The sequence below is a fragment of the Hyperolius riggenbachi genome, chromosome 12, assembly GCF_040937935.1.
Source record: "Hyperolius riggenbachi isolate aHypRig1 chromosome 12, aHypRig1.pri, whole genome shotgun sequence".
Taxonomy (NCBI): Eukaryota; Metazoa; Chordata; class Amphibia; order Anura; family Hyperoliidae; genus Hyperolius; species Hyperolius riggenbachi.
The window spans coordinates 210,185,357-210,199,165 of record NC_090657.1 but is presented as its reverse complement, the minus strand read 5'-3'; the positions used below and the strand labels follow the sequence as shown (position 1 = coordinate 210,199,165).

Genomic DNA, 13,809 nt, shown 5'->3' with positions numbered 1-13,809 from the left:
CATCTATACTCCCTATACTGGGGCAGCTATACTCCCTATACTAGGACAGCTATACTACCTATACTAGGACAGCTATACTCCCTATACTAGGCAGCTATACCCCCTATACTGGGGAAACTATACTCCCTATACTGGGGCAGCTATACTCCCTATACTGGGGCAGCTATACTCCATATACTGGGACAGCTATACTCCCTATACTAGGACAGCTATACTCCCTATACTAGGACAGCTATACTCCCTATACTGGGGCAGCTATACTCCCTAAACTGGGGCAGCTATACTCCCTATAGTGGGGCAACTATACTCGCTATACTGAGACAACTATACTCCCTATACTGGGGCAACTCTACTACCTATACTGGGACAGCTATACTCCCTATACTAGGACAGTTATACTGCCTATACTGGGGCAGCTATACTCCCTATACTGGGGAAACTATACTCCTTATACTGTGGCAACTATACTCCCTATACTGGGGCAACTATACTATCTATACTGGGGTAACTATACTACCTATACTGGGGCAACTATACTACCTATACTGGGGCAACTATACTCCCTATACTGGGGCAGCTATACTCCCTATACTGGGGCAGCTATACTCCCTATACTGGGGCAGCTATACTCCCTATACTGGGGCAGCTATACTCCCTATACTAGGACAGCTATACTCCCTATACTAGGACAACTATACTCCCTATACTGGGGCAACTATACTCCCTATAGTGGGGCAGCTATACTACCTATACTGGGGCAACTATACTCCCTATACTGGGGCAGCTATACTCCCTATACTGGGACAGCTATACTCCCTATACTGGAGCAGCTATACTCCCTATACTGGGGCAGCTATACTCCCTATACTGGGGCAGCTATACTCCCTATACTAGGACAGCTATACTCCCTATACTGGGGAAACTATACTACCTATACTGGGGGCAACTATACTCCCTATACTGGGGCAACTATACTCCCTATACTGGGGCAACTATACTCCCTATACTAGGGCAACTATACTCCCTATACTGGGGCAACTATACTCCCTATACTGAGGCAGCTATACTCCCTATACTAGGGCAACTATACCCCCTATACTGGGGCAACTATACCCCCTATACTGGGGCAACTATACTCCCTATACTGAGGCAGCTATACTCCCTATACTGGGGCAACTATACTCCCTATACTGGGGCAACTATACTCCCTATACTGGGGCAACTATACTCCCTATACTGGGGCAACTATACTCCCTATACTGGGGCAACTATACTCCCTATACTGGGGCAACTATACTACCTATACTGGGGCAACTATACTACCTATACTGGGGGCAACTATACTATCTATACCTGGGATAACTTTACTACCTATACTGGGGGCAACTATACTACCTATACTGGGGCAACTATACTACCTATACTGGGGCAACTATACTACCTATACTGGGGGCAACTATACTACCTATACTGCGGCAACTATACTATCTATACTGGGGATAACTATACTACCTATACTGGGGGCAACTATACTCCCAATACTGAGGCAGCTATACTCCCTATACTGGGGCAGCTATACTCCCTATACTGGGGCAGCTATACTTCCTATACTGGGGCAACTATACCCCCTATGCCCAACTATACTAGCTATACTGGGGCAACTATACCCCCTGTACTGGGGCAACCATAGTGGCAAAAAGTGAACAATGTATTTCTACATGCCCAGTATATTTAGAAGCAGGGCTTTTTGTCACCCGCTGCGTAGTGCTGAAGCTTGGCATGGTTACAGCAGTAATGCTATAGTTCGCGCCCCGCACATGAATGATTCAGGGAACTGGATTGCCAGACCCTGAATTACTTCTCCTTCCGAGTTCCGACGACTCAGAGGGGAAATAGTATTTGACCCCCCCCTCACAATTTGTGCTGCAGCAGGCTGAGCCGTCATTCAGCTCACCCTGCGCCAAACTGCCTTGTACGCTTTTATTTTCCCCACACATGCCGACATTTCCGCCACGTACCAGCCTGTCGTCTTGTGTCTGTGGGCACCTTCAGTGTGTGTGCGGCTACTTCATATTTCCATGTCTCTTGTTTGTGCAGGAGGCTGTCCGATGCGGGATCCACAGAACTGTCCACGCTGGGGAGGCTGGACCATCCTCTGTTGTAAAAGAGGCAAGAACTAATCTTGTGTTACAATTCATGCTATATAAGTTACTGTATACGTAGAGTGTGCAGGTTGTCAGCTAAGTCACTGCAACACCAGCTGCCACTGCAAAAACAAACAAAAAAACACTGCAAGTGCTTGGCTTGAATAGAAACCAATTGCAGATGTAATTATCTATTGCCTTTGTGGTACTGCCCCGTTTTAAGTTATTGTTACCCCTTTATGTTGCTGTCCCTACGTAAATGTTGCCATTGTTGTACTTTTATTGTTCACATAGAAAATACTTCTGCTGTGCCTACCCCCTTCCCTTTCCATAGTACAGTACATGGTTCTTACAACCCCCCCCCCCCCCCCTTCTCCTATTCATAATAGAGTAATGGATTCTCTCCTCTGCAATATATAGTATAGCAGATGCTGCTGCTACCCCCCCATACTCTCCATAGAGCAGTACACACTCTTCAGCCCCCCTCTTCCCATTTCCATAGTACAGGACATACTGATCCTTTTACCCTGCCCTATTAATAGTATACTACAGGACATTCTGCTCCTCAAAACCCCCTCCCTTACATAATACATACTGCCACCCAGTGGTGTAGCTAAATACTATGTGGTACCAAAGCAAAACTTTCAAGTAGGCCCTTTTGAGCAATGCCACCTGCCCCTACCCTATGGATGAGTTAATTTAGCAATTTACTTTCTCCTGCAATGTACACTGCATATAGTCAATGAGCCCTGAGAAAAAGCCAGTGGGTGGGGAAGGACAAGAAAGTTATTAGTAAATACATCAAGTACCATCTGGCCCCCTCTGCTTAAGGCCCCATAGCAACTGCTATGACTATTGCTAGTTTGCTACGCCCCTGTGCCTCTTCCCTGAAGTACAGGACATGATGCTCCTCCTCCACACCCCACTCTATAGTATAGTACACAGAACTCCTCTCTTTCTCCCCTCCCTGCAGCATAGTAACTGCGGCTCTCCTTTCCCCTCACCACAGAACAGTACATGCTGATCCTCACTCATCCTTTCTCTATTGTACAGTACATGCTGCTCTGATCACACTTCCCCTCTCTACAGTACAGTACATGCTCCCCCTTACCCCTCCTTCCGTAGTACACACATGCTGCTTCTACACTGCTACTTGCCTCCAAAATACAGTTGCTGCTGCTGCCGTTCCAGCTGCAGATTTAGAGTTACTGTATTTTTTGGACTATAAGACTCACTTTTTCTCCCCCAAAAGCGGGGAAAAAATTCACCGGGGGATAAACGGAGGACAGAGGTGGACACAAAGGGGCATAGAGGAGGACACAAGGAGGACAGAGGAGTAAACAGGGAGATACAAGAGGTACAAGGGGCATGAGGTACAAAGGGGGCATAATCCACAAGATGCCCCTTCACTTTTGGTGCACAAGGTTTAGTATATATATTTTTCCCCCTGGTTTTTGTCCTCTAAACCTGGGTGCCTCTTATGGTCAGGAGCGTCCTATAGTCCGAAAAATACGGTACATAAATTGAGTAAAACTGAAGCGAGGCAAGAAAAAGACTTACCTAAGGAGAAGAAAGACTTTAACCACTTAAGGACCGGGCTATCTTTCTGTGATCTGTGCTGTGTGGGCTCTCCAGCCCACAGCACAGATCACTTTGCAGGCAAGGCGACCAGACTTCACCCCTTTTTTCCCCACTAGAGGGATGTCCTGCCGGGGGGGTCTGATTGCCGCCAGCTACCTGCGTGTGTGCTCCTCAAAGCCCCCCTCCGCAGCGATTCCCAGCCTCGCTCCCTTTCCCTCCCTCCCCTCCTCTTTCTGGGCGGCACAGGACAGCGATCCATCCCGTGCTGCCTCTGACAGGCTTCAGAGGCCGGGGATCGCCGATCTCCTTTATGGCGCTGCTGCGCAGCAGCGCCATATGATGTAAACAGCAGGGATTTCTTCCCAGCATGTTTACATTTAGCCTGCGAGCCGCGATCGGAGGCTCGCAGGCTGTTCACGGAGACACCCTCCGTGAATTGACATGGAACTGGTAACACCACTTTGACCTGCCGACGCCTATCGGCGTTAGGCGGTCGTTAAGTGGTTAAATCCTATTAAGCCCTGTCCCCCCACTCCAGCACCATCGTTAGAGTTACTCTACCAACTGGTCTATTACGGCTTCGGGGACCCTCAGGAGGCGTCGGGAGTGCATGTGCAATACAGAGCTGCACTTCTTAGGGAGCACTTGGGGAGGTGAGAGTTCCCACAGCCTTCTGAGGGCTCCTGGAGGCAGCATATCTTCACTGGGGGACAGTGGGGAATCAGGAACACCGAGTGGGGACAGGGAAGGCTCAGTAGGATCCACAGCCTTCTTTTTTTTTTTTTTTTATTGCTATAGATTACTTAATTATGGTATGTGACAAGACTGTTACATTTCCCCAACCAGTGACTCATGCTTTCGTGATGTATTGCTTGTTCTTCCTGTAAGGCTATTGACACGCTGAAGGCTGAGCGGATTGGCCACGGGTATCACACCCTTGAGGACCCAGCACTGTACGATCGGCTGCTGAAGATGGACATGCACTTTGAGGTATGCTGTTGGCCTTCCTATACATTCTGTTTATGGAAAGATGTATCCTGATTTGCAGGAAACAGTCCCCACACCAGAGAATCCAATCTCATTCCTCACTTCATTCACTACCATGCAACACAGGAAACAATGCTGAAAGTCCAACTGCAGGAGACGTATATTTCAGTTGTGTGTGCAGAGAGGGATAGAACACTTTATGGGTTTCTTTTATCACCGAGTGTGTTCTCATCTTTAAATAAAAAATCCTCTAAATAACAAAAAGTAAAGAAATTTCCACAAGAGTTGGAAACCCAGCCAAGCTGCCTGCTATTCCTGTCCCTGACTTCCTGTCCCTGGGGCCTGCAGAGTGTACATTCTAGCATCCCATTGCATGCAAATCAAATGTTTCTGTCAAAAATCTGACAAGAACAGCTGCATGGTCATTTCAGGTGTGTGATTCAGACACTACTGACCAGAAAGTTCAGTGGGACTGCAGGGCGGTCTCAGAGCAACGTCAATCCAAGCCCCTCCCTGAAGCACCATTTGCTCTGAGGGCGGCGCATCAGTAGCTGCTACTCCTCGTGTCCCCCTGCTCACACGTTGCTCCCAGCCTCCTCTGACAGGCAGAACCAATTGAAGATGCATGCATGCAGGTTACTCAGCTCCGCCCTCTCCTCAACCACGTTCCTAGCCAGCGCAGATTCCACACAATGCCACACGCTAGTAGCATTGGTACGCAAAGGATGTAATCAGAGCTGCCTCCTCCTTTCCTACCAACTGTGTACACCCTGTACCTGCTCCTACCTATTGCCTGATGAAGTGGGGTCATACCTGTGAAACGTGTTGCATTTTCCCCTGCAGTATGTAAATAAATGTGTTCTGCTAAACTTTGTTGGCATATCTTGTGTCTGTTTGGAGGAGGTAAGACCACCACTGCCTCCAGTAATTTTAAACTTTTTAGAAATGTTTATTCTTATGGCACCTCTGTATCCTGTTACAATGTTCTAAGTCCACCCTTGGTCGAAGGGTGCCATCCCCTTTTTCCTGATCTACAGCAACTTCTTAATCCTGAATGGGATCAGGTCTAATCTCTCCACCTGCTATTACAGTGGTTGTCTTTGAGGTAACCCTGCTTTGTCAGTATATTTGTATTTACTCTACCGACTTCATCCCATATTACCAGTACATACTACACTATATTTGGCTTTTGGAGTCCCTATCTTTGTACCCTGGCAGCTGACTGCCCCCCTCCTTACCTGTGACCCCAGCTCTAACTGATGTTAGCAGTGGTGCGCCCAGGAGTTCAGGAAGTCAGCAGAGGGCACATGTCTTTGGTGGCTAGTTCTTGGGACAGCCAGGGATGCACCCTGGAACTCGCACCAGTCCTGCTTAAAGTGAACAGAGCACCTGTAACCATATGGAGGTCGCCCTCTTCTCCACGGAGAGCATGCACTGTGTGGTACATCTCTACTCGCATCAATGGATTACATGTCACAGCAGGCTTTGCGGCGGGAGAGCACACACGCCTACTCCAGGGAAATGAAAATACGGAACAGTGCAGTCGGTCCGTGGAAAAGATGGCAGATCCCATAGAGTCGAGAGGCCACAGAAGCAGACCCTGTAGGTAAGTAATGCCACTCTCCCCAACGGCACACTATTACAAACCTCCCTTGCTTGGAGGCTCATGTAATAATAAACTAGTAATTAGTTCACTTTAACATGGCTTTAACTCAGTTCGCTTTAACATGGTACTATTATGGTTGAGGTGAGCCAACGAGAACATCTATAGAGAAATTACAGTAACATGATTAGATGGACAGCACCCTCTTGAACTTCTAAGTTTCAGATAGGCTGTAAAAATATTATGCCCGCACTATTTGGCCAATTAGAATGCTTCGATTTGAAGACATTTTTTGCAGGGTGAACAACGCTACATCCCACCACTTCTCTGACAGTGCTCAACCTGGCCAGCAAATCCAAAGGTCACAGTAAAGGAGAGAAAGGGTCCGCACTTGTCAAAAGAAGCCACCTTTATTGGATGGATGTGTCCATAAACAGCCAAGGCAACATTAGATAGCTAACTTGTTTCGGACTATCTGTCCTTAATTAAGGACACATGTTAGCTATCTAATGTTGCCTTGGCTGTTTATGGACACGGCCATCCAATAAAGGTTGCTTCTTTTGACAAGTGCGGACCCTTTCTCTCCTTTAATTTGCAGACATTGCTGTGATTGGAGAACTGTTCCCTATGGACTTTCTCGCTGGGTCCCTTAAAGAGAACCCGAGGTAGGATTTACTTATGCTAGTGGGGCACAGAGGCTGGTTGTGCACACTAACACCAGCCTCTGTTGCCCCATGGTGTGCCTCCAAGACCCCACTGCGCGCCGCTATACCCCCGCAGTGCTGGCGACACGCAGCGTGCCGCCAGCACAATGTTTACCTCTCGCCTGTTAGCGCCGCTCCCCCCGCCTCCTCCGTATCGGCGATACCCGCATGCGTCACTTCCCTCCAATCAGCAGGAGGGAAGGGACTGCGGGCGGGTAGCGCTGATACGGAGGAGCCGGGGGAGCAGCGCTAACAGACAGGCGAGAGGTAAACATTGTGCTGGCGACACGCTGCGTGTCGCCAGCACTGCGGGGGGGGGGGGGGGGGGGTATAGCGGTGCGCAGGGGGGACTTGGAGGCACACCATGGGGCAACAGAGGCTGGTGTTAGTGTGCACAACCAGCCTCTGTGCCCCACTAGCATAAGTAAATCCCACCTCGGGTTCTCTTTAACATCCCACTCCACATAACACCTACTGCAGCAAACTACCCAAATGTACATAGCACCCAATGCTGCAAAGTACCCAAATGTACATAGCACCCAATGCTGCAAAGTACCCAAATGTACATAGCACCCGCTGCTGCAAAGTACCCAAATGTACATAGCACCCACTGCTGCAAAGTACCCAAATGTACATAGCACCCGCTGCTGCAAAGTACCAAAATGTACATAGCACCCACTGCTGCAAAGTACCAAAATGTACATAGCACCCACTGCTGCAAAGTACCAAAATGTACACAGCACATAATGCAGCAATGTAACTTAATGCTAATAGCACCAACTGCATAAAATACCCTAATGCACATAGTACCTACTGCAGCAAAGTAACCTAATGCACACCGCACTCACAGTAGCAATGTACCCTAATGCACACAGCACCCACTGCAGCAATGTACACTAATGCATATTGAACACAATGCAGAAAATTACCCTAATGCACATAGCACACACTGCTGCAAAGTACCCTAATGCATATAACAACCACTGCAGAAAAGTACCCAAATGCACACAGCACCCACTGTAGCAAATACCCTAATGCACACAGCACCCTCTGCAGCAAAGTACCCTATAACATATGTAGCACCCACTGCCACATAGAACGCAAATGTATAGCATCCACTGCAACATGGCACCCAAATATACTTAGCACCCACTGCAACTTGCTCCCAGAAAAGTATTTAGCACCCACTGCAATGTAGCACCCAAATATACTTAGCACCCACTGCATCATAGCACCCAAATATGATTAACACCCACTGCAACTTGTCACCAAAATATACTTAGCACTCAAATGAACTTAGCACCAGCTGTAATTTGGTTGCAAAATACTTAGCACCCACTGCAACACACTCTCAGTAGTACTTTAGTACAATGTGTCACCCAAATATACTTAGCATTAGCACCCACTACAACTAGGCCTCAAAATGTATTTAGCACCCTCTGCAACATAGCTCTCAAATACACGTAACACCTACTGCAAATTGGCTTTGAAATGTATTTAGCACCCACTGCAACATAGCACCCAAAAGTACTCAGAACCCATCACAACTTGGCACCCAAATGGACTTTGCACCTACTGCAATGTGGTTCCAAAATGACATAGCACTCACTGCAACATAGCACCCAAAAGTACTTACTTAGAACCCACTGCAACTTGGCCCAACATGTACTGTGCAGCCACTGCAACCTAACACCAAAATAATGTTGCGTTTTTATTCATTTAAGTTTTCACAAGTCTAAAATCTTGATGTGGGACTCCGTGGCATACTTGGGGGTTGAAAGCCCCCCCCCTTTCCCCCAAAGGGGTGTGTGTGTGACATGGTTTGCATTGCCTCGGGCAGCCCAGCAACTGGTATGGTTTAAAAGGAGAAAGATATGGCCGCCACCATATGTGTCTCACCTTGGGTTCCTTTTAAGTCTATTCTAGCTGCTGAAATTTGACAGTATTTTTTGTGAACATGGCATATTTTCGTGAAGAGAATTTTTGTGAAACAGCTTATTGCACTTTCACAACATTACTTACCATTTTTGCAAACTGAATCCAAGCCAATGAGACTAAGAAACACCATGTTTTCGTAAAACTGCTATGCAAATCTCTCTAATCAAAAATTCTATATTTTTTCATGAAACTTTCTCCCCATAATGTTTGTGCAGAAAATAATTGGAATTTCATTAGCTCATCACCTTTTGATGATTATGTGAAGGGTCTGTCCAGGAAGATGCTTTTTACAAGCCACTGTGGAAAAGTGATGTAAGTGAGTATAAAGTCACCCATACCTAACGTAAGACCTGCTCTTTCTTTTTCCAGATGTGTCCTTGGTCAAGTTATATTACTGGCGCATGTGATCCAGATTTCACGAAGCACCCGCTCATCCAGTAAGTTTTAAACGGCAATAAAGTCTGCTAGCTTTTTGCTGTTGGGAATAGGAGATATGTTACACAATGTACTGCCACGTAGCATAGTGATGATGTCTTGGCAACCGAAGGACCGTCTTGTTTGGCAATGCATAATCTGTCTGCTATTAAGAGAACGACTGAGTAACTGGGATGGAAATATTAGTGCAGCGTCTCTCCATCAAATGTATTAGCAGCTAGCATCACACTTTCCCAAGATTCCCATCATGGGGGACTATTCCTTCTGTCACCCAACCATAGAGACGGTTTGGTGTAAGGAAGACCTACCGTATGTCATTGACTTTGTGGACCCTGTTATGAATCTCCTTTAGTTACCTCCTCTTTAAAGTAAATCTGAAGCCAAATAAGAAAAAAACCCCGATACCTACCTAACGAGAGGGAAGGCTCTGGGTCCCATAGAGCCTTCCCATTCCTCTCCTGGTCCCCTCGTTCTAGTGCTGGCTCCCTCTGTTAGCTGTCTTCGACCGATGGGCTGAAGACTGCTCTCTGCCGCTGCGGGAGGCTTAGCAAGTCTTCGGGAGCTTGAGTGCTCCCGAAGACGGTCTGCTCCATACTGCACATGCGCAAGCATGCTATATCGTGCACGTGCAGTACGAAACTGCCCGTCTTCATGAGCACTCTGGCTCCCGAAGACTTCTGAAGCCTCCCACAGCTGGAGATTTGAGTGACGGACCCAAACCAGGGGACCATGAGAGGAACGGGAATGCTCTATAGAGTCTATAGGACCCAGAGGCTTCCCTCTCCTTAATTATCTGTTTGTTTGTTTTTACACACTCCCTTTAAGTATACATCTTGGTAAGGCTGACTACTGTTGCTTCTACACAAACCTGTACTTCAGATATAATCTACCATGACATATAACAGTGTTTTATAGAAGTTGGCATGTTCCAACATTGATGCTTTATATTGTAAACATGTCCTGTGGATATTCTTCTAGGCTGAAGAAAGATGGAGCCAATTTCTCTATAAACAATGATGGTTCCCTTAGTCTGGGTGCGTCTCTGGAGCGAGATTATGAGATTGCACAAAATGATATGGGATTCAGCAAAGAGGATTTCATGCGTGCAGTAAGTATAATCCCTTCTGCCAACAAGTGGCGGGGCCAAAGCCTTCTAATGACTCTGGTACAATACGAGCATGCACTATGAATTCAAGGCACTACAGCTTGTCTTCAATTGACTTCATAATTATGAATAGTCAATGCGATTCAAATAATTCTGCGATGATGCAGGTTATGTAAAAAAACAAACAACAAAACAATTCATCTGGTTTCCACTGAATGTATCCATTAGGAAAATGTCTTATCATTTTGCACTGTAAGAATTGAGTGATAAGAGAGCTACATCATTGTTATCTGCCTGACAAATGCAGAAGTAGGGGTTCTCCAGGGTGCTGAATTTAGGTGAACACAAGCAGCAGATTGTTTGGGCACTAAGGAACATTTTGTCTAAAGTAAACACGAAGCAGAAACTAAAGGGGCACTTTAACCAAGGATTAAACTTCATCACAATCAGTAGCTGATACCCCTTTCTCATGAGAATTCTTTACCCTTTCTCAAAAAGATCATCATGGGAGTCTGTGTGGCTGGTAGTTGCTGAACCAAAGCTCAAACTGACCCAGAAACACTGTCACCGGTGTGCTCCTCTGGATGGCAAGGCAGTGTAATGTTCTTTTACTGCTTACAATAATGCACATTTAAAGCTCTCGAGGACCACCTAAAATGGCAAGGAGGGCCACATCTGGCCCGCGGGCCTTGTGTTGGACACCTGTGTCTTAGAATGTCACCAAGGTTGACCTACATTCCAACAATGTGTTACTGGGTTAAAGAGGAACTGTAGTGAAAAATAACCTAAAATTAAAGTTGCTTATTCATTTATAGATTATTTAGTCAGTGTTTGCCCATTGTAAAATCTCTCCTCTCGCTGATTTACAATCTGACATTTATCACTGGGGGTGACATCTTTAGTTCTGCCAGGTGATCTGTACGGAATGTTCATTACTGAGAGTTCTATGCACAGAGTGAAATACTGCTTGCTTGACAGTTGGAAAAAGACACCATTTCCCACAATGCAATGAGGTTCTCAGACAGCAAACTGTCAAGGATGATAGTCATGACATCAGCTTGTGGAAGGAGTTTCACCAAAATATAAGACACACAGACGTCCCTGATGATCTATTTAAGAAAAGGTAAAGATTTCTTGTGGGAAAGTGGGTATCAGAGGGGTATCTAGAGGGGTGCAGGTATGGCTCATGCCATGGGTGCCACAGCAACATGGGCACCATGCCTGCTCCTGTGTTGCACCGCCATGCCTGCCCCTAGGCCCCCTCATCACTCAGACCTCAAATCCGATTAGTTCTGTTATGTGGAGAACATGGTTACTTAATTTTTGTATGTAGGGCGCACTTGGCTTAATGTTAGAATAGAGTACAGAGAGGGAATAAGAAGAGATATTTCTAAAAAAGTAACTTTAGCAATATGCCAAGCCAAAAATCATAGGCAACTTTAATACATCCAGGCGATAAGGGTTGTTGTTTTTAAGGGGGAAGGGGGCTCTGAATGAGGGGGGGGGGGGCAATTTCAGTGTTTGCCATAGGCTCTATATTACCCAGATACACCCCTGGTGGGTATTGGCTACTGATTGGAATGAAGTTCTCTTTAACCAGCATCTGACCAAAAATGGCCTCACTGTGGTGTCACAACATTAGACTGGGATAGATTTACAATGAAATTCCTGTCTACAAATAAGAAATCTGTAAACGCTCAATTAATATATTTTTTTTTCTCTAAGAACATCAATGCAGCTCGTTCCTGTTTCCTACCTAAAGGAGAAAAGAAAGAACTGCTGGAGCTGCTGTGCAAAGCCTATGGTAGAAAGGACTTCCTCTGTGAATCTACAGAATGACAGAACACAGCCTCGTCACTTTTATTATACAATAAATATCTAATCCAGAAAATGTACCGATTGTTAACTGTCAATATCTGCACCCTGACTGCAGTGGGCTGGTGCACTGTATTCTTGCATGATGCATGTTATAGGGCCAGAGTTAGGACACATACAATCTCTGGGGAGCCTGTGAGCGGCATGTGCGACTTACGCAAAAGCAATTTTTTGGCTAATGAAGACCCGGCTTTTAGCTTAGCTTTAGGGATTAGTAGTGATTGCTGGATGGTTGTTTTGCAGTGAGTATTTGCATGAGTGCATGAGAGGGTGCAAAGGATTAACTGATCTAACTGATTTTACTATACTAGTGTGGTGCTGTCTGGCGGAAAACAGTTGTGTCGAGGTCGTATGCAGCGGTACTGCGGCATGTAGCTGGAGTGACGGGGTGTTGGTCTGTGGTGGAGCGGGTAGCAGTGGTGTCACCGTGTTCCGCAGAGGTGCAGTGGGGACTCTTCAAGCAAGAATTTGCAAGAAAACAAGACAAGAAGATAAGTAAAGGAGAAGTACTAAGCATACAGATACAAATGACAGAAAAAGATAGAAGTACTGTATACAGGAGAAGCCAATAGACTTACTGGTAATTGGTTTTCTGTGAAGCCTTCACGAAGGATATGAACCTGGAGATTGCCCCGCCTGCTTAGGGGACAGGAAGCACAAGATACAATTTAAATAGCCACATCCTCCTACCTACCCTCAGTGCATTGACTAGAACCTTGCTTCAGTAGGAGACTTACCGTTAGCTTTGGGTGGGAAGGTTCATCCTTCTTGAAGGCTTCACAGGCTTGAAGGCTTCCAATTACCGGTAAGTGTAATTATTGGCTTCTGTTCGCCTTCACTCAGGATATGAACCTGGAGAGTTAGAATATTACCTCTCTTAAGGCGGGACAACCGCAGATAACACCTTATGACCAAACCCCAAGTCTTGGTGACCTGGTAATGGTAAATCCAAACGGTAGTGCTTTATGAAAGTATCATAAGAGGACCATGTGGCAGCCTTACAAATTTGGTGTACTGAGGCAGAATTTCTTTCTGCCCAGGAAGAGGAGATAGCCCTAATGGAGTGTGCTTTGACATTCACAGGAGCTGGCTTACCTGCTATTTCATAAGCTTTGCTTATACATAACTTTAACCAGTTACTTAAAGTACTCTTGGATGCCCTTAACCCTTTACGAGCACCATGAAACTGAACAAATAAATGATCCTCCTTTCTCCATTCTGCAGCTTTATCTAAATAAAACAAAATCATCTTCCTGACATCCGGGGAACTGAATTTTTCCTCTTTTCGGTTAGAAGGATTTGGACAAAAAGAAGGGATAAAGATTTCCTGTTCTCTGTAGAAATCTGTGACAACTTTTGGAGAAAAATTGGGAGGCAACTTAAATGTGATTCTATCCAGTTAAATAGACATGAATGTTGGCTTTATGCTTAAGGCTT

The 13,809-nt window shown here is 46.0% G+C and overlaps 1 protein-coding gene across 3 annotated transcripts in view; it reads left to right on the top strand.

Annotated features, from left to right (window-relative positions):
* Positions 1 to 12,372, top strand: part of LOC137542241 (adenosine deaminase-like) — a 47,472-nt gene extending 35,100 nt beyond the window's left edge. For all 3 annotated transcript variants that reach the window (XM_068264006.1, XM_068264007.1, XM_068264008.1), the window contains 5 exons: positions 2,098 to 2,169; positions 4,614 to 4,715; positions 9,327 to 9,394; positions 10,371 to 10,500; positions 12,223 to 12,372. In XM_068264006.1, the coding sequence (XP_068120107.1) occupies positions 2,098 to 2,169; positions 4,614 to 4,715; positions 9,327 to 9,394; positions 10,371 to 10,500; positions 12,223 to 12,336 (486 nt within the window). In that variant the 3' untranslated portion in view covers positions 12,337 to 12,372. The remainder of the gene's footprint in view (positions 1 to 2,097; positions 2,170 to 4,613; positions 4,716 to 9,326; positions 9,395 to 10,370; positions 10,501 to 12,222) is intronic.
* The last annotated feature ends 1,437 nt before the right edge of the window (positions 12,373 to 13,809 follow it).